At 46.1% G+C, this 22,965-nt stretch overlaps 1 protein-coding gene across 3 annotated transcripts in view; it reads right to left on the bottom strand.

Moving 5' to 3' along the window:
- FRMD4B (FERM domain containing 4B) overlaps nt 1-22,965 on the bottom strand; it is a 79,209-nt gene that overhangs the window by 19,502 nt on the left and 36,742 nt on the right. For 2 of the 3 annotated variants that reach the window (XM_027895134.1, XM_027895135.1), the window contains exons 6-11: nt 21,311-21,367; nt 20,318-20,340; nt 6,811-6,894; nt 5,582-5,647; nt 4,462-4,519; nt 3,444-3,530 (exon numbers count right to left, since the gene is read on the bottom strand). In XM_027895134.1, the coding sequence (XP_027750935.1) occupies nt 3,444-3,530; nt 4,462-4,519; nt 5,582-5,647; nt 6,811-6,894; nt 20,318-20,340; nt 21,311-21,367 (375 nt within the window). The remainder of the gene's footprint in view (nt 1-3,443; nt 3,531-4,461; nt 4,520-5,581; nt 5,648-6,810; nt 6,895-20,317; nt 20,341-21,310; nt 21,368-22,965) is intronic. The other variant, XM_027895136.1, reaches the window with a different exon arrangement.

The raw sequence follows: 22,965 nt of genomic DNA, 5'->3' as shown, positions 1-22,965 counted from the left end.
CTGTGAGACTTCAGGATGATAATCAAGTGAGCTCAATGTAATCTCTAGCCGGCGTGGAGCCACTGGCTTTTATCTAGAAAGACAGTTTCCACAAATGACCCACAAAATAACTCTCCATTTTCAGTGTATTATGGAGCTGGAGCACAGTGCTTCCCTCAGTGCCCATCAGCTGGCAGCCCTGGGCGAGGGGGACTCGCTTTGCTGAAAACCACTTCCGAAGCAACACAAGCTTCCCAGAGAGACTCAGGGCAACAAAACTCCCTTGTCCAAACTACCTTAGGTCAACCAGCAAAATAGCCAGAGTCAAACCTCCCCAGCCAGCTTTACACAGACAGACAGACACGGCAGGTTCTCCTGGTCCAGTCCTGAGTTACACACCGTCCTCTCCGACACCACGCGCTTCCCGCTCGGATGAGTGACGGCAGATGCACAAGTGTTGGCAAGGCTGGGTGATAGGGATCTGAGATTGCTTCATCCAGGGCTGTCATGCGAGTTGCTTCCTGTGAAGAGTTCTCAGCTTTTGGACTTCGTGCAACAGTGTTGATCCAATAACAAAATCTTGGGATAACCACTGCGCTCCAAGGCTCATATTTAGGTCTCTTTGCCTAAGGACCTACTTGGATAAAGCCAAAAGATTTCACTTTTTGAGGAGGATGGTTATAGTTGCTTGGATTTAACTGACACTGCATTGATGTGCAGCTAAAATACATATATATTATTATTATTTAAATTATATTCTGAGTATGGACTTTGCTCTTGCTAAGCGCCTATGATTCTGTGATTAAGCAAACACAGCTACATCTGACAGCAGCCATCAGCACTGCAGAAAATACTTGAGGAGCAGAATAAATCCCCCTGGTGTGAATTCAGATGGGGCACAGGCACCAAGTCCTGTTCAAAGCTTCCTGCCTGAAACTCAACAGCTTTCTCACCACAACCAGTATCAGAGAGGTTTGCAGACCCTGAGACCACTTGCACCTTTAAAATTTGGAAAGGCCAGCTTGGTCTTCATTAGACTTGAACTAAGCCTTCCCCTTTTACTGAGTTAATCAGCTGCATGTATATTTAAACATCACCAACTGGAGAAGCAGAACACAATGAGGATGCTCTTTCCCAGATGGCTAAGGATAAACACAACAGAACTTTTGATCCAGAGTGTAAACAGCAGGATAACACCAGCACGTGGCAGTTGTGAGTTTGGCTCCACCCCAAAAAGCAAAGCAAGAAAATTCTGCTAAATCCAGCAAGGATAGCACCACTGCTCCAAAAGACAGGAATAGCTCACATGCTTACTGCTACAGAGAAGACTGTGCTTCCTGATTCCTAAGAGATTTAGGTAAACTTCTGCCTGCCACATCCCAGGCAGCAAGGCTACAGCTACAGTGAAATAAGCAGCAGTATCTCAGCATTTTAATTCCAAAACCAAACCTGGACAGGGGTGCCCCTCTAGACCTTTGCTTACGACAATCATATAAGAAGTACATTTTTATTTCAAACCCTGAAAGACTTTTCCTATAAAGAACCTGTTATAATGATATTTGGACACATGTTAAAAGCAGCCATGGCTCAGGACAAGCTGTGGCTTAAATCATTTTTGTCCCCTCACAATGACACCAGACACAAATCCTTAAAGATACTACAGCCATATCCATCCCCACACTTTCAAATGAGCTTACTGGCATTAAACCTTCCATCTGCATTTAGGCTCCTCTCTCACCTTCCCTTTTAATCTCTATCCTCTGCTGTATAATTATAATTTCAGTAAAGCCAACAACTATTGTAATATCCATTGTAACACTTCCACTACAGAGGTGACCTCTGGTTTTTATTTATTTTTTTTAAACAGAGCTCCTGCTGCATTTAAAAATGACGCCTTATAACTAACTGTAGCAGGGTGTGACTTGGTATCTGGGCCCTGCTGACCTTAGAAAATTTTCTTAATCTTCCTGGTTGATGTTGTAAACTTGAAATCCCACAAGCACAAAAACTGCTTGGCAAAGCAAAGCTTCCAGCCAGGCAGGCTCCATTTTCTTGGAGAGCGTTCCTGGTCACAGCTGGACATCTTGGCTGGAGAATGATCCTTTCCTGACCGGAAAACCTTATAGATGTTGCCTAAAAACAGGGAAGCACTCAGGGGCAAGAGGAGCTCCTTGATGCTCCGCTTTGACCATCAATGGCTGCATTAACATAACTTGATTTCTCAGGATTCCTCCCGTGTCACTGTCATTTAGTGGGGAAAGAGAGACCTGGGATGAAACTCTGCTTTACTAAAGAAAGCAAAGGAACGATATGAGAGATCACCTTGGACATACAGGTATATAAATATACCAAGAGAAACCAACTCATAGCCTTCTCTGGAAAAAAGAGAAGATCAAGTTGGAAGCTTGAAGGGGAATTACTCTTAACAAGGAAGTTTTGTTAAGCTCAGTTTTTTTGGCACAAATACACTAAACACTATCATTTTGCAAATGTAAAATTCCCTGGCAGGGAGCACCACTTCATGTGAACTCCTGCCCAGATCACTCCTGAGGAAGGAGAACAGCAAAACCCCAGGTCTCCATCTCCTCATGGCTTGGATGTTTCATCAAAGACGTGATCAGAAAAAACCACCCCGCACCCCCAGCCCAGCAGCGCGGCTCCGGCACGTGCAATCCTGGCTTGCCCCCAGCCCAGGGGTTTAAATCACCCTTCAGAGATTTTCAGGGCTCAGTCCTGTCACAAGGCGACACAAGGCAGCTACAGGATGGGGCGAGATCCCAATATCCTGTGTGCTGGGTGCGTGATGGGTTTCCAAAGCTGCTGGCAGGAGAGCCTGTCTGGGCTCGCTGCCGGGGCCTCTGAGGGAGCCAGCAGAGCAAGGCAGGACCCTCTGCCCTGTTCAAACAACATGGGATGTCGTTGGCAGAGTTACTCTGCAGGAGACACACTGGGGAGCAGCAGGATGGAAAAGGAGAGGTATGACCTCCAGTACTTGGCTTTTACTCTCAATTCCCCCCTTTACATTCACGGGAACACAAGAGTTGCCTCAACAAGCCCGCAATTTCATGCAGCTCCCCTCGTATTCCACTGATATCAGCGGGGCCTTTCACGCTTCACACACAAAACAAGTACGAAAGCCAAGTGGAAACACTGCTCGAGTAAAAGGCCTTGCAGAAACCCAGTTGCTTCGTATTTCTGTAGTTACCCCTGGAGGCTGCCAAAATTCCCTTCCTGAGACCACCAAACTCAAGACACGCAAGCCAAGGCTCCCAAAGGGAGTTTCCACTATCTGTGTGAGATGGAGACATTTACTGCCTCAGTGCCAGCAGAATTTTCCTTCTGCTTCCCACCCTTGGTCTTCTGCCCACCAGTCTGCTAAGCAACAGTTTAAAGTAGTACATTCTGACATGCAACACCATCCTGTGTTCCTCCCCCCCAAAAAAATCAGATGCAAAAAAACTCACTTTTCTGGGCTTAACTTTGTCTTGTAAGTCGTACTGGCCAATTCCTTTGTAACTTATTCCAAGCCACCACGGGATTCCTTGTTTATCCTGAAAAATGGACATCCATGTGAACCAAGAGCCACTTCAGAATTAGGCAATTCCAAGATTACAGCCCTTTTCGCTCCGTGACAAGCACGAGCAGGTACGGAACAAAGATTTTCTGGCAAGCAAGTTGATGTGAAGTGGATTGCTGGGGTGAATGTGGACATTTTCTCCCCCTGCCTTCCCAGGCAGAGGCACAAAACCAGGTGGTGGCTGTGCAAGATGGACACAAAAGCAACAGTGCTGCTGAAACAAAGGGGTGTCACTGTTTGCAGGAGTGGCTGTGAAGGGAGGAAGGACATTGGACAGAAAAAACTGTGGCCAATGACTGCATCCACTGAATTCAGGCACAGACAGCCACAGATGGAGAGAGAACAGCACAAAACATCAGCTTCTCAGGTACCACAGTCATGGCCACGACTCAAAGTAAGGAGATATCATCTCTGCTGAGCTCTTCGGCACAAAGCACTGTGGCCCAGGCTCTGCTCTACAAATGGGAATAAATAGTGTATTTCCATCACTCTCCAAGAGCATTTCTCAGCGTTTCCCCACTCCAAGCATGCACCACTAATCACCTGCCACTTAGAAATAAATCTTTTCCCCATTGTGTTTTTTCTCATCTTGATTAATGTCTCTGGGGAAACTATTAACTGCTTTGGATTTAGAACTGATATCTAGTTTAATTAAGGTGATAGGAATTGAGATCCTGATAGGATTACAAAAGGTTTTAAAAAGATTCCTTTCTGTCTCCTGTAGCACACAACGCTGCACTCTGGAAACAATTTTTAACGTATACTGAATGGGGGAAAATTACAGAGGTTGAAAAATGTGGGCTTTAATACTGATAGAATAGTACTGAATCATCCAACTGCTCCTAAAGGAATGTAATCACACATAATAAGCTCAGCAATCACATTATCTATAGGCAGTTACTGACCTTTACTCCATAGTAATGAACTCCATATGTTGGCAAAGCTTCCACCACTTTCATGTACCTGCAGATAGATTTATAGCATATCAGATGATTTTCTCTGGAGGGAGTAATATCTATTAACATATTTTTTTCACACATACATCCAGGACACGTCATTTATCATTTGCATATTTGGAAGGCCTTAATAATTGAAGGCCTATGTTTTCAGGAAAAAAAAAAACTTAGCAGCCTGGCTTGGGGGAAGATGGAATATTTTGGCCCAGCTAAAGCAAATGGAAAATCTCTCATACAACAGAGCATTCAATATCTTATCAGATCATAGAACTGAAAATAAAAATTTTGAACTGAACAAGTGAGCCTTTTGGGAAATGCTGGTGGTAAAGACCTGCCTGTAATTATTCCATTATGGAGCTCTGGTTACAAGGGAAAGGCTCCAAATGAACGTGTTTATGCCGTTGTATGACTGTTTCATGAGGCAATTCAGACAAACACTGAACAGACCATTTTTCCCTTGTTCCTATTGAAAAAAGCCCCTGAAATATTGAGACAGAGTCACAGTCATCGAGGCACGTGAGGGAAAACTACAAGTTGTCTACATTGTGCAGCCATGGGCATTATCTCAAACATCTTGTAACACATTCTACTGCATTTCCTTGTAGGAAGTACTGTCATATTAATGGGCAAATCAAAATTAGGATTCCACAGGCTCTGGGTGCATCTTGGAAGGACCTTGGTTGTTTTGAAAGCCAAATGCTGAACACTGCAGGATTTTTTAGAGGACTCAGGTAATACTCGCCCTGAAGAGTCTGCTGGGAAAACCAACTGATAGCAAGCAGGGTTTGGAGTAGAGTCTTCCAAAGGAGAAAGGTCCAAATTATTTCTTTTGTATTTGAGGTTTATGAATGAGAACACACGCTGAAAGCGCAAGCCTGTGATAGGTGAAACTTAAAAATTCAACTCCGAAATATAACTCAGTGAAAAAGAACCTGACAGACACAAATGGTATTGTGTGCAGGCAATAATGACCACAACAGCTTGCTTTGCCACCTCTCAATAAAAAAAAAAAAGGAACAGAAGAAAAGTGAAAAGATAATCTTCACAAATTAACAAGTGTCATACTCACTGAACGATGGCTTGTCCTCTGGTCAGACCTTTAATCTGTGTATAATGCTCAATTACTCTGTCCTCACTGCAAAGCAAGCACAAAACCCAATTTAGAGGCTCAGTGACTTTGTTCATGTGTGATGGCATCTGTGGGAGCTCAGCCACCTGCTCAGCCAGCAGAGCAGTGTCCCTCTGTATGTTCCTCGCTCTGGTTTACCTTCTGGTTCTTACTGATTTCTTTCCCACCCTTCATTAGGCAGCATGGAGCTGCCTGGCTGATCCCACCACTGCATCCTGCCTTCCAGACTAATTAAAGAATCGCTTTGGATCAGCCTGTTCTGCTGTAGATGCTGCTGCAGAACAATGGTGCTAATTGTATAAATTCACTTTAACGTTCTAAAGGACCCAAACTTCAAAGGCTGGTTAATGCTCCATACTTAAAAAGAAGTTAAACCAGAACTGTTTTCATTCCAGTGTATTTTTTCCCCCCTGACATTTCATAGGTGAAAAAAAACACAATTTGTCAGCAGTGACCTTTTTGTGTTTCTTCTGTTATATATTTCAACACTTTGTTTTGGTGGAATGCAAAATAAAATATGCATTTATGTGTCAGACACTTGAAAGTAAAGAAAAACCCAGCAGTATTCATCCTGAGAAAAACAAATCATAAGCAAGCACTGCTATACTCGAAAATCCATCACGTACAAATCAAGCCTAAAAAAATGAAACAAATGAGGGAGTTAAACTTGCACATCCTAAATGCTGTGCTCCTCTACAGCAGGTTCAAGCCCCAAAATTGCACGTGTCTTCCTGTTTCCAGCTTCTCTGAATTATTTTCTCCCCCTGTCCCATTGAGAGGAGCTGGGTGGGCATCTGACAGCCAGCAAAGGTCACCCCACCACAGAGGCTCCGCTGAGTGACAGATGAAGATCGAGGTGCTCTCTGCAAACCCAGGCTTGGCTGCAGTTCAGATTTCAGCTCCTCCTAAAGCGTGGTCCCCACATATTCTGATCCAGCAATTTCTAACCCGACAATTTAATTTGAACGTTCAAGGAGGAATTTGCATTGGATCTTGCATAATTTATAACCTCCTAAAAAACTGGAAATTCTTGAACACGAGCAATTAGCTCCAAGTCCTGTATCACGGAGACTGAAAACTTCTTAAAAGAGAGTTTGCAAAACTGTTTTAGAGCCCTCTTGCCATTATCATTCATAGCAATGATTTGCATTTTAAATTAAACATCTCACCAGTAAGCGAGCGATGGATGCTCCTGCAGCGTCTTGGTGGGAAAGACGGGCAGCGTCTTCAAGTCTTTTCTAGTGTTTTCATCACTTAAAAAAAAAAAAAAAAAAAAAAAAGGCACAGAGTCAGTGCTGGTGAATCAGAGATGGACTCATCAGTTTGGGCAGAAGGAAAGGCTGTATTTGCTGCCCAAGAACATGGCACGCTGCCCCATATCAGGCTGCCATAGCAACGTAACTCTATAGGCCCTCTCACATGACAGGGATGTATGTGGTGTCACGCAGGCTCCAGTTGGGACTCATTACACAGACAACACGTGACGCTCAGGCCACTGTGGCGGGAGCACCGTATCAATATTTATTCTGCATACCCTCCCGCTATTTGCTGAGCGCAGAATGAGCCCTGAAACAGCTGCAGAAAGCAAGGCTCTGCCCAAAAGCAAGGGTTTCTAGTGCTAATTTTTGCTCTGTCTTTATGTAAAACCCTACCTCTAGACAACAAATTTCATGAAGCGGCATGGTGTCGGTCAAATCTCAGAGTTAAACAGTGATCTGATTCAAAACAAAGGGTTTCAGCTTATAAACTTCAAAATATTTCACTGAAAATAGTTTTTATGGACTGCCCATCCTCCATAAAGTTCAAATATTTTGGAGTCCAGGCCCAGTATGGAACGAAATAAAGGCAAGGCTGAAGTACACGAATGCAATTTATCACAAAGAAAAATTCCGGCATAACATTTAAAAAACTCTTTACAGGCATCAGTAAAATGGTTAATATTTTCTCCTTGCACGCTCCATTAATTAATCAGCTGAAACCTGCACGCCTCATTTCGGCCGGGTTTCTGCGTGCCTTTGCAGCAGGGCCAGCAAGCACCAACACGACTCTTGTATGTGAAGAATGCACCAGCCACGTCCATCCGCATCGCCTCAACTTCTGCATCCAGGCTTTCCTTGAAGGTGTTTTCCTGTTCCAGACCTGTGTTCTCATCAGATTCCACTATTAAGAGTTTTAACCCGAGCTACATCCCCCCTCTTCCCTCAAAATCCGCACCCTGAGCATCACTGGAGTGGACCAGAGCACCGAAAGCTGCTCCGTGGGCACCGGAGGAGGCAGCAAAACCCCACCACGATCCCATCTCCCAGATGCCACACGGAAAGTGCGAGAGATGAAAGGTTTTTCTGTTCCCCTAATCGCTCTGCAAGCTTCTTCCCCGGCCCTGACAATGTGCCTCAGCCCCGGGTAAGAGGGACCACCCCTGGGGACGAGGAAACAGTTCAATCAACAGCCTATTTATTCTTCAACGTCTTTGATGAAGCTGCCAAGAAAGGGTCAATTAGCGCCGAGGAGCGCTGGTTGCTGCACTCTTCTGCCAGAAATATCCATTTTTCTTTGCAGGCTGGCCAGCACCCAAGTGCCACAAACAGGGACAGCTGGGTAGAAAAATCGGGATCTCTCCTACCAGCACTCAAATACAGCCAATGCTCACAAAAGCTGAGGGTTTTATTCATCCCTTACAAGCTCATTTTGACGGGATCAAAAGGCTGCAGGACATCTCGGCTTGCAGAGAGAAGGTAGATTAGCAGGGTTTCATAGGGTCACACGAAAATTCAGACACAGAGCACACTTTCCTGAGGCCTCAGAAACCAGAGGGGAAAAAAAATAAAAAAAGCCTCAAACCAAAAAGCCAGGCCCTGAGCAACCTGGCCTGAACTCCCTGTTGGAGCAGGAGGTTCAGCCTGATGACTTCCTAAGGTCCCTTCCAGCTTCAATCATAACCTCATAGGACAATTTATTATTAAAATACAAATTTCCTCCTATTTTTAAGCCTGACTCATCGCTGCAATGGCTGCTGTAGCAGACAGGGTTGGCAGGGAAATAGAGTGAAGTGGGAGAGGTTTTGAAAGAAAGCAGTAACAAAATAGCTCATTTTGACCAAACAAAAGGGCTGTTCCTCTCAATGTAGATTCCCAGCCTGCAGTATTCATAATCTGAGGGTTAATGCCTGGTCATTAAACCCCTATTTAGAAAGCTCATTGCAAGGGCTGAGGCAATAAGGAGGCTCATGCTGGGAAGCCAGGGCTGAGCTCTGGCAGAGGCAACTGGGATGGGGTGACTCCCCAGCTGCCACCACTGTAGACGGGTGGAGAGGTCCCAAATTCTGCTTTGCCAACCATTACGGGGCCAGGAGTGCCCCCATTGCCAAGACTCTGCAGAAATGCCATAAATCCTGGCAGCTGTGTCTACTATGCTCTGAAATGCCACCTTCTGCACCATTTGTGGCCTCCAACAGTGCTACTCGCTTTCCTGCTCGTTTTTGAGCCTCTTGCCTCTCTGGATCTGGTTGAGTAGCAACTTCACCCTCATCAATGCCAGAACAGTTAAGCCTGAGTGACAAGCAACAGCTCATCAACATGGAAATGTCCATCATGGAATTTAAACCAAGGGCCAGCCAGCACACCCACCACCCGACAAGGCTTGTGGGCTCTGAGCTGGGTCATGCAGAGATCAAAGGGCTGTAACCACCTCTGTGCCGTGACAGGGGGGACATCCCTCCAGCACTGACCCAGAGCCACAGGCCCCGCTGCAGTCTGCCAGCAGGCAGAGCCCACAGAGCTGCGACAACTCACAGGAGAACTGGATCTACTCCGCCTTCTGCCAGCCTACAACCCCACCCAACTTCTTCCAACAGCAGAGAATGCACTTATTTTATGAGGCAAAGTTGGCCCCTGGGACTTGCCTTCCTGAAGGGACCCAACCTCACACCCTGAGGATCAGACACACCACCCCATCCACGTGCACCAGGAGGAATCCATCCAAATGGACTTATAAGGTCTTAAAGTCTCTGAGAAGCCCCACATGAGGATTTCTGCCCTGCGTAATTGCAAAATCAAGCATGAAACTATCCTAGAAAAAATGTAAAAGACCTGGGAGAAACAGCTCCTTGCAGGCTGGATGCCTTTGGACGGTGTGGGCTGGCACAGCAGCAGCCTGGATCTGCTGACTGCATGCCCAAGGATTAGCGTTTCGGATGATTCACGGCTTCAGGGATAATAAAAGCCTCAAATGGTCCTCCCTCTCCTTCCACAGAGTCCATTATCACTTCATCTGCACCAAGCACGTCTCCCCTTGACCTTCAGGATCACTTTCCCAAGCCCCCTGAGACCCAGCCGTTCCCCAGAGGGGACAACTCCAGATAGCAGGAGCGACGGTTTGAGTTATTACCTGTTCCTGTTTGGTTTCACAACGACCACAAGACGATACAGCAATCTCAGGGCAGACAGCCCTGGCTCCAGATGTCCAACCAGCCATGATATCTGCCAGCCAAACACACCAGTGTTGTATCTGGCATGGCCACGGTGGGTTCCCATCAGGAGGAGGACGGGGAGGCCCCCTTGCATTTAATCTGACCTCCGCTACAGAGGGGGTTTTCTTAACTGGTGGTTCTTGGCATAATTTCAATACACAAACTTAAACAGCCCAGAGTCAACAGGACTGAACATTTTTTGGCAAAAGGTTTGTTTATTCCCCAAGAGGGGAATATAGGAAACTCTCATCTCAAGTATTTTTCCACTATGGAGAAGAATTAAAGAAAACCGTCAGACAGATCCTTTCCTTCCTAGTCCACCCTCTAAATGGGTGTTTTCTCTCTGGCAGATATCAAGCAGAATGTGAATCAATCTGGGCAATGCAACTGCAAATAATGAAAATCTGCATCAGACCCTCCTCATGCTGAATCTCGGTTTGATTCCCAGTACTGCCCATAATTAATGTTCTGTCCCAACCTATCAAACATTGAGCAGGACGATGTCCCCAGCAGCATACCCTGCTCATCAGTGCCAGCTCTATGGAGAGGGAAGGCACTTTGATGCTAAAATAAGCAATAACAACATGTAATCACGTACCATACTATCAATAGGACTTCCCACTTCCAACTCCTATCCTCAGCAGCAAACCTGGACCAATCCCACATGCTTCCTGCAACCTGCTGACGTTACAATGAAATTTTAGGCATTTTGCTAAAACCCTACCAGAAATCCATGAAGGAACCAAGCCAAATGACTGTGGCATGCCCTGCCTGAAGCACATCACCAAAAATTAAAAAGGACTTACATATTTATGGTCCCAGAAAGTGCATCTTGACAGCTTGCAATGGAGTGATACAACACTCCCTGCTAGGCAGAGAACTGTGCTCATTGGGACCATTTGTCAAGGGGTGCCCAGGCGTTTCCCTGTGCCCACTGTCAAAAACCAGCTCATGCCTGTTCCTAACACAGGTAAGAGCTTAGATGGAGTAAGATGTGGTTAATGAGATTAAGAAAACATGAAGAGCAAGTGACACACCCAGCAGCAAAGGCAATATATTGGACTACAGCATAGAAGCTTATCAGCCCACAGATTCCTTGTAAATATTAACAACTCGATGAGGACAGGACTTTTAACTGACGGCTTTTAATGGATGGCAGGTGTGTCTGCCTCTGCTGAATTGTGTTGATAACACTTTATAAAGTACGAATTTATCACTGGGAAAAGTGCTCTGTATAGTGACCTTCCTCTATTCTTGATGCCTCTTGACCTCACAAATACTTTCTCCTGTGTTGCTACGGGATCATTGGAATAAGCCACTCCTGGGTCCTTCTGAATGTCATTATTTTATATTAAGTTACTTCTTGAAATAAATTTTAGGCATACCACAGATAGAGTGGCCTTACTTTTAGAAAATATCAACCAGCCTCTCAGGTTAACCTACAAGTTATTTCATGGACACCTAAATATCAACAAATACTTCTTAGAATTGCAGGTGAGATACAAGAAAACGTAGAGCTTCACAGCTAAAGGATGATATATTATTACCCTGTGTCATGAAGATGCTTCAAAACATTTCCATGAGGATTTCCCATTTTACTCCCTTCAATATATTTAGGGCTAGAAAAATAAATGCACTGAAACAGCACAGAATTAGAGTAGATGCTTGAGAGCTTGACAATCAATGGTTTCAGAAGGCTTGTCAGGTTGATGTCAGTAATGGTCCTGTTTTTGGAGAATAACCACTGAATGCTGAATTGCAATTCTGCAACAGTACAAGAACATCTTGTGCTGCTGTCCACAACCCAGCCTGGTCCTAAGGTGACTTTCTAAAGTGACCAGACTTTGGGAAGCATCACCAGCATCTCTGAGGTGCTCCTATTCCCTACATTCACAGATGAGAATCAGCAATACAGACCTTCCCGCTGACTCTGGAATGCTTCAGCAACAGGTGCCTTGTCCTTAGGCTTTGGGTTTGTTTTAAAATACATGGAAGGGGAGAGCGTGGCAACCTCAGGCTCTCATGGAGGCTGCTCTGCCTTCCGAGGTGCCATGAGAAACAGGTGTGAGGAGGAAGCAGCAAGGCAATGGAGGGGAAAAATATGAGCGGGGTTAAAAGTGCAAAGAGAAAAAAAAAAAGAGGGGAAGGAAGAGAGAGAGAGCAGGGGAGGTGCAGGGAGAGGCAATGGATTTAGCAGCTTTTGAGTATGCCAGAGCAGCAGGATCTTGGCAGCAGAATTCTGAAATGCGCTCTCTGACAAATCCTCTTTTGTGACAAATGCCAGACGCTTCCCATCATTTCCCAACCTCTCAGTTTATGGTCTGCTGGCACACTCAAGAAAGTTATTCTTCTATTGAAGGAAGACCAGGATGCGGAAAGGCCACGAACAAGGGGCTCCCCCTGGCACAGGACAGCCAGAGCCCGACCTTCCTCCCAGCCAGCAGGGAGCTTTGCTGGGGGCAGGGCAGCAGGGTCTGCCACTTGAACACCAGATAGCAGCCGCCTGCTCTGAGAGGTATTTGAAGGAGCATTCTAAGAGCCTTCCAAACCCCATACGTGAAAAGGAACGTGATAAGCAGTGCAGATGGCTCTTTAAACTCCTGCTTGTTGCACATTTATGCTGTGGCTGTGGTGTGGGTTCCCACCCTGCGCTGCTGCACAACAGCTTTAGTTTCACAGCTCAAGAGGGACCTGCACCAGACACCAAGTGTGGTTGGGACTGGCCAACCCTTCCCCACATGTGGACCACGGACTGGGAGTCCCAGGCCTGACCTCCAGCTCCAGCCCTGCTCCTTGAGACTAATTTCTTTGCTTCCTGAGCACAGCCTGACTCTCAAGAAGAAGAGCAACAGTGCCTACTGATCTCATGGGGTTTGGTGACCCTGTACATGGCTCACATCCCATGTACCTGTTTAAATGATGTTTAAAGAGCTGCTTGGCCATACCCACAGCACATGTCAGCAGTGCTTCCCCAACAGACCAGACAGAAGCAGAAGGGCTCTGCTTTACCTGGGGATTTACTGCCAAGCAGAAGAGGGATATTCACAGTTGATACAGCGCTTGAAGGATCCCAAACACTTTCTCGCAACAACGGACTGTTATTTCTAACAGCCACACTTTCTTCCTGTTCACACAAAAGTCAGCTTAGCCATATTAGTTGAGGGGTTTTAGCATGTCTGAGAACAGCAGCGAAGTTTAAAGCTTGTTATCACAGCCCGGTGTGCTGATACAGAGATACATGGAACCACAAGGAAAATAAAGTATCCAAATAACGATAAAGACCTGACAAATCTGCAAAGACAAAAAAGCTGAGGTTGAAAAGCTGTCATTCCATTTCCTCACAACACAAAATACACCTCACACAACAGATCCCAACAGCCATGGGAAGGAAAAGACTTCTTTTTGCTTTCCCAAAGTGAGGATGTTGTTAGGAGTCAGACCAGAGCCCAAACTCCTGCTCACAGCTGATGGTGCAAGACTGGAGAAACTCCCTGGAGACCTGACTAATTTTTCCAGATATTCAGCAAAAGGAAGACAAATACATTACAATGCACAAACCATGAAATGTGATCTGTACAACAGGAAAAGGCAATGTGTTTTAGTGCTGAACCTGTAGCTGAGGAAGGGGAGAGCATCTTTTACCTACAGCTGTGGGTGCCATGATGCTACTCCAAGCCTAACAGCTCTGACAACTTGTCCCCTGTGTGGGAGACAACTTCGGGGACAATTAATTTTTTGGCACCATGCTTGACTTTACTCCCATCTGTTTTGGATGCAGAGCACACACAAAAGACCTCTTCAGGTGGCTGGGTTGTACTCACTATAGCACTGCTCTCTGAGTTAAAAGTAACTTTACAAAAAAGAAAAACCAAAGAAAAGAGAAGAAAGTACTGTGGAGAGACAATTAAAGTGGACAAAACACAACAACTCAGAAACTGTATCAACATCAAGCATATGAAACAAAAAATTATTGCTCCTTACTGAACTGCCATAATTATGTGTGAATATTAACAGTTACGTTGCTATATAGAAGCAGTAAATCCCATGAGATCATATTATTAAATTACTGGAAACATCTTTTTTTTTTTATTTCCCTCTTCATCTAATCCTTTTTGCCCATTTCACCCAGAGTGCTTCCATCTAATTAATCTGCGACATAATAAGCATTCTATACGAATTCCTTGAGAGTCCTCATAGCACTGCTTTAGAGAATTGTAAAAAAACATTAAAATTACATCATTGCAGAGACTATACACACTTTAGTCTGCCATGAACTGGATGAATCTAAAGTAGCACCAATGGAAAAAAACCCCTTACTGTTAAAAGTCTATAGAAAAAAAAGGAGTCGCAAGAACTTTTTTTCTTTTGTAATTACACCTGGTTTACATGGTGAATTTCCCCTTTTTGTTGAAAAAAATAAAACACCAGGAGAAAACAATGTTTTCATCTCAGAATTGCTGCCTCAGTGCTCTGGGAGATGGAGCTCAGCAGATCCCTGCCTGGCTCCCCTCAGCTCCCAGTCCTCATGGTGGGGTATATAACCCCCAAACCAAACTGCAGGAAAGCAGGATTTGCATGTTTTTAAAGAAAAATAACTGCAATCTTCGACCAGCTTTCTTTGAAGAGGGTATAAAATTCAATTAAGCAGAAAGCTCTTTGGGAAAGTGAGTTATTTGATACCTGTAATAGGGGAATCATCATCATCATTGCATGAAATGGATGTCAAACGTGACTTTCCCTAAACTTGCTCATTTACTACCTTGGTGCATTAGACAATCCCAAATAAAGTGAAATAAACAATCAACCCCCTCAACAAAAAGGCTTTAAGTTAGTAGATCTTGGTTATCTTGTCTCAAATTATCTGTTTATTGCAAAAGAGGGAGCTGAGGAAAGCACACAGCTGGGCTCGACTGAGACAGAGTTAATGGTTCAGAGAGTGCCTTGCAAGGTATTTAAAGAAAAAGTGTTCAGAGTTGAAGCTGAAAGGCAGAACACACAATGACTCACTTGGCAAACAAAGCTGAGGAGCACAAGGGCAGAGCCAGTGCCCAGCACTGATTTACAGCCAGGCAGACACAGCCCACAGGGAGCTGGGATCCTGCTGGGAAAGGACTCCGAGGGTATCAGTGCATGGGCATTTAAAAAGTACACTTGGCATGGAAAAGAAAATAAAAAATTGAACTACAGTGCTGCCCTATGACAGGTACCAGATCGATGCTCTGAGAGTGAACCCTCTGGTGACCCCCCCCCTCTCTTGTATCACCCACTGACACACGTGTCAGAAAATCCCTGGGGGCTGAAAGAGGCACCCAGACCGGGCTTTGCTGCGTGAGACCAACATGGATGTCCCCTTCTAACTCATCCCCAGTCCTAATAGCCCTGGAAAGGATCTTCCAGTGAACAGTTCACAACAGGTCTCCCTCCCCAAAAGGGCAGCCTAAAGGAGCAGCAGGGTTTGTTCTGGGGACACAACACCCACGCTGTGCCCATTCCAGGGCTGTCCTTAGGCCAGCTCTAGCCTGGCCCACAGCCTGAGCCCACGAGATGGGCTCCACTCCACAGACCCACCTTGAGCCCTGAGACCTCTCCAGGATGCCAACATGAGAGAGGAGAGTAGGAACAACCAGGAGATTTGGTCCAAACTTGTCTTCCTGCTCCAGCTCCAGTCCTGGGCATGGCCACACCTGGAGTTTTGGTCACATGAACATGCTAAGATTTCCAAAAACAGGCTGGACAAGCTGCCTCCAACAAATCTCAGGTGTGTCCTGTCCCTGAAGGTACCTTAATCTTGGGGTTAGGAGTAGAGTGAGCAGGTGCTTTGCTATTGGACAATTATTAACTTCTTTCCAACAGCTATTTTCTAGCACTGCCCCCATTATCATTTCCACATCTTTTCTACCAAGAGATTTTCCAGTTTGTCTGGCAGAATCATAAACTTCCCAAGAAAACACTACCCCAAAAAATCTAACAGTGAGCGCTCACTTTTGGTTAGGAGAAAACTGTTAATAGGGGCTTTCCGCACCTAGACCAAGAACTTCATTTTTTTCCTCAGCAGAATTATTAAATTCAGGAGTTTCTGAACTAATTACTCCACAGCCTCAGTTGCAGGGCTATCTCTCACACCAACCTTTTCCTTTTACAAACTGCCTTTATCACCCACACAACGATAAACGCCGGTGCCTCGCACATGTCAGCTATCAGGAATTCATTATTTTGTCTGTGTTATGTTATACCAGTCGGGAGTTATCTTTGCAGCCCACAGGCCAGAACCAAAATCAAATGTGTCAGCTATTTAAAGAAAATAGAAGCCCTCCTCCAGCAATTTAATTAACTTTCAGAGAGCATGGCTGGGTTTCAGTCCTGGAAATGGTACTGGTGGGGAAAATACAGTCCAGGATTATCAGTCAGGCAATAATTTTTTTATTTTTTTTTTTTTAAGTTACTTTCCTTATATAGTCCCTGTAGCTAATCCGATTTTAATAAACGTTTTTCCAAAGCTAGGAGGACAGCATTTAGGACTTCTCAGTTATAAACTTTTTCATCAAGCCACAAAGGAAAATAACACTCTATACTATTGTACAGCATTTTTGAGAGTAGGTGCTTAGTCTGTAAATTAAATGCAACTAAATCATTTACTTCCCAAAGAGGCAAGACTTTATATGTTGCAAATTTACACGATGAGTAATTAACAGATTACCAAGACATTAGAGTTTTTTCTAAACTTAAGTAAAATCCCTATCATGAACAGAACATGGACTTTTTTTCCCCAAAACTGAGCCACACCAGAAGCTGTAACTTGGAACACATTGTCTTTTTTAAACCCTTGCACAGAGTTTAAAAGCCAAAGTTTTGTAAAACCAGGCTTGCAGATTTTCCTGTTTCATTTGTCACTGGGAGAGTGGAGGAATGCAATTAACTCACGCAGAGTTTCAAAACTCCAATCAATGACTAATACTTGCTCAGGGTTCTTACTGCAGGAGCTGGACAAAAAGTGCTGGGAACTCGGCTGAGAAGCAGTCAACTGGAAGGCATGAGTTGTGAAAATCAAACACCAGCAAGCATTACATCCTTCCTCTTGAGCAAAGCGTGCCCAGCATTGCACAGGAAAGTAGAGGGGCAGGAATCTGGAGCATCCCAGCCTTGCTGGGAACAGCAGAGCTGCAGGACCCTGCAGAGGAACCATCCTGTCCCTGGCAGCCCTGACACTGTCCCATGTAAGGGGGAGAGGAACGGCTCACTGAGCTCTTCATCACACACAGCAGGGAATTATCTCGGTTGGGATCAACAGTTGGGTAAACAGGAAAAGGAAACGGGCACATGGTGACCTACACCAACCATGGTCCACTGCCACCTTTGTCCCTCATTCCTCCTGCATCCCAAAGCCAGTCTAGATTGCCTCTGAGAATCTGGAGTTGCCCAAAGCGGGCACATGTGCACAGACATGCTGTGGGTACAATTTTGAAGCACGTGTTTGAGTTTTATCAAGAAGTCTTAAAAACCAGAGTCCTCTCAGAGTGGGACCGGGGTGGCTTGTCTTACATAAAGCCTCTCTCCAAATAATAAGGCACAAACTAAATGGTTTGCTAAGGTCCCTTCCAACCTAAACCATTCTATGATTCTATGAAACCCTTGTCCTGTAACAGCCCAACTTGGGACCTCGGGGTCCTACTGCAAACCACCTGCAAGGGCCAAACGCCAAAGATGCTGATACTTCCATGCTGTCAGTGGTACCAGACTGCAAAGCCCCTCAAGTGACCTTTCTGGTGCAGAAACTGAAAGTTTTTACTTTCTCCAAGTGCCCACGTGTCAGAGTTGCTCACTGAAAATAAACAGATTTCCAAGGAATGCACTCACCCACTCAGCTCAGGCCAGGGGAGGGTGTTTCTTGGGAAGTTGCTGCTCCCTGCCATCAAAGCGTTATCTGAAAATTTGAGCAGTGGATTGGGAAAGGGGTTCCTGCAGAACCACAGGAGTCTGAAACATTTGGACCCTGGTACTGAGCTGCCAGTCAGTGGTAATTCCCCACGGTGAACCAGGGAAAAGCTCCCTGTGAGATGTGTGAAAAATCAGCCAGGCACAGATCCTCAGCACTGCCTGGACTGCTTCAACCCTCGCTCCCAGAAAGCTAATCTCTAGGACTTCAGGCAATTCCTGTATTTACCCACATTCATCCACCACTAATCCAGTATTAAAAAAAATTAACCTGAGCGCTCTCACGTAAGCAAAAATGGTGCAAGAGCCACATTCCAGAAGGTGATTCAAAGCAGAATGGACAAATGACAGCAAACAGAACACGCCAAACCCAAGGAACTGCAAAGGGAAGCAAATCACACTGCACAGGAGCACCCCTGCAAGGACACAGTGTTTGCACTACAGCAAGCTGGGCAGTGGAGGCAAATCCTTCGGTATCGTCGTAAAGATATGCTGGTAATTAAGCTAATGCTTTATCAGCACTGGCCCAAAGGACCACTTGTGATATGTGACGTGGAATTCCTCCACTTCTGGCACGCTCACTGGGCCTGGGACAGCTGGCCATGCTCATTTGCTACAGGGGCATAACATATGCTCAGTCCCACAGAGGAAGCAATTGCTGCAGCTATTTTCGTGCAACTCCGAGGGGAAGAGCTGTACTTGGGAAATCACTCTGCTAGCCGAGTGTTCTTCCCTCCAATTTTCCTTAAATACTTATGAAGGTAACCACAGGCAATCCACTCCTTGCAACGTGTCCAGGGAAGCACGAAAAACAACCGCAGACACAGTTCTTGAGCACGTGAAGCCCTGCTTAACAAACCTATTTATGGCAAATGATAACAAGTCAGTGTTAAGTTTAAACCACATCAGGGAGGTTTCCACCACAAAGGTAGTTTTTTAACTTTAATCCCTTTTCCTGATTACCAAGAGCACATTCCACCAGTTGCTACAGCTTGACAAATTACTCCTTGCTGAGTCAGCAGCGGTTTTCTGGTGATCTGTGCCTAAACTGAGCTAAGCTTAGGGTGTCTTAGGGTGTCCCCTGTGAGATCAGGCAGGATAATGGGTCTTTCTAGGAAAGAACACAGCACACTGCAGGTACAAGCAACATAGTGTGTACAGCAGGTCTACAGCATGCACAGAAACAGAAATGGTCTGTACAGCCAGCCCACCCAGCCCACCCAGGTCACAAGGATGTCTTTTCCTCCATGCAGGTGTGACAGCAAGCCAACAAAAAGGAGGGCAAGGTTTGATAGACTTCACAGAGCGTGTCCTTCAGCAGAGAAGGGACTAGCCTCTAGAGAGAAGGGCTCTTGGGCAGCAGCACTGGCACTTAATTGACAACTGCACACTGAGGGGAAAGCAGAGTATGTCACTTTGGCAGTCAGACGTGACTCGCTCCCTGCACTTGAGCAGACAGCTCTGTACCAGTGTTTCTGTGGTTCTCCAAAGCTGTTGCAGTTAAAGTGTGAAACACACCTCTCTTTCCATATGGAAACTCAGCAAGTAGTAGAATATTAACGTGACCAAAGCCAACCTTCTGAATCTCTGTTTGCTTAGCGAGCTGTTTCTAATGGAAGGTCTTTCCCCCTGGCTCCAGCAGGTCCGGCTGTGACCCCACATCCCCCCCACAGCCCCTTATCACAATCAGTGCAGGGTAAGAAGCACCTCCACGGGGAAGCCCAATCTGATGATGCAGCTTCAGACAGCCAAAGCCCAGCACAGGGAGCCACAACACAACTGTTGGGTCAAGTGTGGGGAGGGGGAGGCCCCGGGGCAGCTGCAGGAGAACACGGCTCATTGATCCCCGTGCGGGCAGCTGACGGGCCCCTCGTCCCTGCACGGGCAGGGCTGTGGGCAAGGTCACCCAGATGGACCCAAACCACTGTTCTGCAGAAGCACAGGCAAAAAAGTTTGCTTTGCAAAAGTTTTGCAAAGCACAGGCTTTCTGGCAAGGGAGTGTGGGAGCTTCCCCCTTCTTCCACTTCAGCACCCACACTTGGGAGGGGAGCAAAGCATGATGGCCTGAAACACTGTTTTGACTCAGAGCTTGCTCACAAAAGGCATTACTCACCCTGCAGACTCAGATTTTATCCAGCCCAGCAGCACATTTCACTTTCTTCAGGCACTGCTCGCAGCTGGACTTTACCCCCATTCGTGATTGTTTGCAATACAATGCCAACACAGAAAAACACATCCATCAAGCACACTAGTATTAGAAAGGAAAATGTTATTACCTGGAATAGTCCCCTTTAGCTTCCTACAATTGAAAAACAGTGACAGAATTAAAACATGATCTCTTCAAAAGCCCTCGATTTTCCCAGCATTGTTCGCTTCCCCACTCCCACAGCTCTGCAGCCAGATCCTGACCCCCGCCAGACTCCCTGCACAACACGGAGCCCGCCTGCATGTGTTCAAGAGCTGAACTTGGCCCTTTTAAGCTTCCAGCTGTAGATAATCCACCTACAGCATAAATAAAACGGCTTCCAAAACGGGGATGAATTTCACATTGCAAACCAAACGTCGCTTTTACTGCACGAGAAGCGAAATACAATTCTCTCCCCTGGCCGAGCACATGCAGCCGAAGGTCGGCTGTGCAGGCAGGTCAGCAGTTGGGAGGAATTGTGCTCACTCGGAGATGAAAACAAACAACCCGCTGCAGCTTTGCTGTGGCACTTCGTCAAGGAGAATGCAACGGGGGAAAATAACTCCTCAATATTTTAAAGGCAGGATTTTATTCCACAGGGAAAGCAGTAAATAACCAGAGCTTAAGTTCGAATACAACGAAACTTGATTAACGAGAGGGGAAAGCTGACACTGTGTATTTCAACATAACAGAGGTATCAAAACCATATGCTCTGAAAGGAAGATTCGCAGGCATAATATAGCAGATTTAGCTACAGTAATTACTCTTTTCTTCCCAGATCTCTGGAATGTATTTAAATTAGAATAAGTGATAAATTGAATGGAAACCTGCCCAAATAAATGAGTTGCCTTGCTGGGCTTTTCCTCTTTCAATTTAAAATTCCTCAGATAAATATTTCTCTCACTTGCCTACGAGAAAAAACCCAAACAACTCCCAAGTATTCCAGCTTTCCCCCCTCCACAGCTGCAGAGATCATAAACAACGCTGAGGGGTCTTGTCTGCACAGAGGTGGGGAAATAAGGCAGGAGGAACGCGCTGATCCAAAGGCAGCCCGAGGGAGCGGTCCAGGGGCAGGGACACTCACCTGCAGCACCAGCGCAGCCAACTTGAAGACGGTCTCGCTCTCCACCTCGATCTGCCCCTGTGCGGAGAGAGCAGAGCGTGAGCCGGGAGCGCCCGCACCGCCCCGGGGAGGGAGCAGGGGAGGAGGGGGCACCGGGGAAGGGGGGGGGGGCGGTGCCGGCTCTCGGTGCCAGACCTGCCCCGGCACAGCCACTCCCCTCCCCGTGTCCCCCCCCGCCACCGCGACACAGCCCGTCCTCCCCTGCCCTGCCCTCCGCGGTTTGCTTTGCGCATCTCGCTCGCTTTTACTGCGTTTCATCAGATACTGTCCCGTGTTGCTGCATCCCACCCGGTCCAACACACTGCCAACCCTTGCCACGCAGCAACGAAGGTATTGTAATGGCTCGAAGGACACACCTGCCTCAGGGCAAGGTCCACAGTTCACAAAATCACGGAATGGTTTGGGTTGGGAGGCACCTCGAAAGCTCATCTTGTTCTAAACCTACTAATACGGGCAGGGACACCTTCCACTAGACCAGGTTGCTCAAAGCCCTGCCCAACCTGGCCTTGGACACTTCCAGAGACGGGACACGGCAGATAAATGGTTGGATAGCACCCACAAGCACACACCAGTTTGACAGGTATCAGTTTTTGACAAGATCTAAACCCCTGGCTTGGTCTAGAAGAAAAGGTTCTTCCCAGCTCAATGCCCTTCAAATCGTGGCAGCTGGGCTTGGGTGTCGTGCAGCCATCCAGTGTGACAGCCACGTCACAGCCAAGAGAAAACCAAGAAACTGCATCCATTTCTTGGTAAAGAGTTTCACTGCTCATAGTTTTAGGACAATTCATTCTTTGCTGTGATGGTGGTACACAGCCCTCCGATGCTGACTAAGCATAACTGAGCTTCCTTTGCCCCACTCAGTCTGGATCTGACAGCCTTCAGTTCTTCCAATAGTTCCAGAGGTGTCAAAACATCAAAACTACAAAAGGATTGTGTTCTTTTTTTTTTCTTTTTTTTCCCTGCTTGCAAGCTTAAGTGCAAGCTTTCAAACTTAGTTTCTTACCAGCAAAAACCGGGGTGTTGGTTCAATTCTGGGACCAGCAATAACGCTGGAGGGGTAAAGGAGATGCACTGACAATTGGACTTGGGCTGTCAAAGCCACCCTTTACACTCCTACGTCCTGCAAATAGTGTGTGAAGAACAAAACTGACCCCACAAACAATGATTTTTCTTATTGACCTTCTGCAAGTGAAGATAATGGTCACGATGCCCACCTCCTGCCACTGAGATCCCAACACATCCTCTGCCCCAGGATCTGTTTGTTGTATGAGGAGACAAAGCAGACTGAAAGCTGAACTAATGCCAAAACCAGGGCAGCAGGAAGATCTACAGAATTACATACAGATACATGAAATGACATCTCAAAATATATTAGGGCACATCTGGAGCTGAGCTAATTTACCACAGCTGCAGGTCTGGCCCACAGAGACTAAATTCAAGAGTGAACAAACAAATAATTCAATTTTCATGGAAAGGAAGTTTTTTTGCCAGGTTTGTCAATAAAACATTCCAGCAGCAGCGCTCCCCCAGGCTTCTCTGACAGGCAGACCAAGAGCAATTTCCCCTTCCCAACAGGTGTGGCAACAGCTATGCAGGAGCAGCCTCCAAAGAATTCT

This window comes from Empidonax traillii, unplaced genomic scaffold (genome assembly GCF_003031625.1).
Source record: "Empidonax traillii isolate 1590-97213 ecotype Southwest subspecies unplaced genomic scaffold, ASM303162v1 scaffold450:size721730, whole genome shotgun sequence".
Classification (NCBI taxonomy): domain Eukaryota; kingdom Metazoa; phylum Chordata; class Aves; order Passeriformes; family Tyrannidae; genus Empidonax; species Empidonax traillii.
This window is presented reverse-complemented; position numbering and strand designations above follow the sequence as displayed.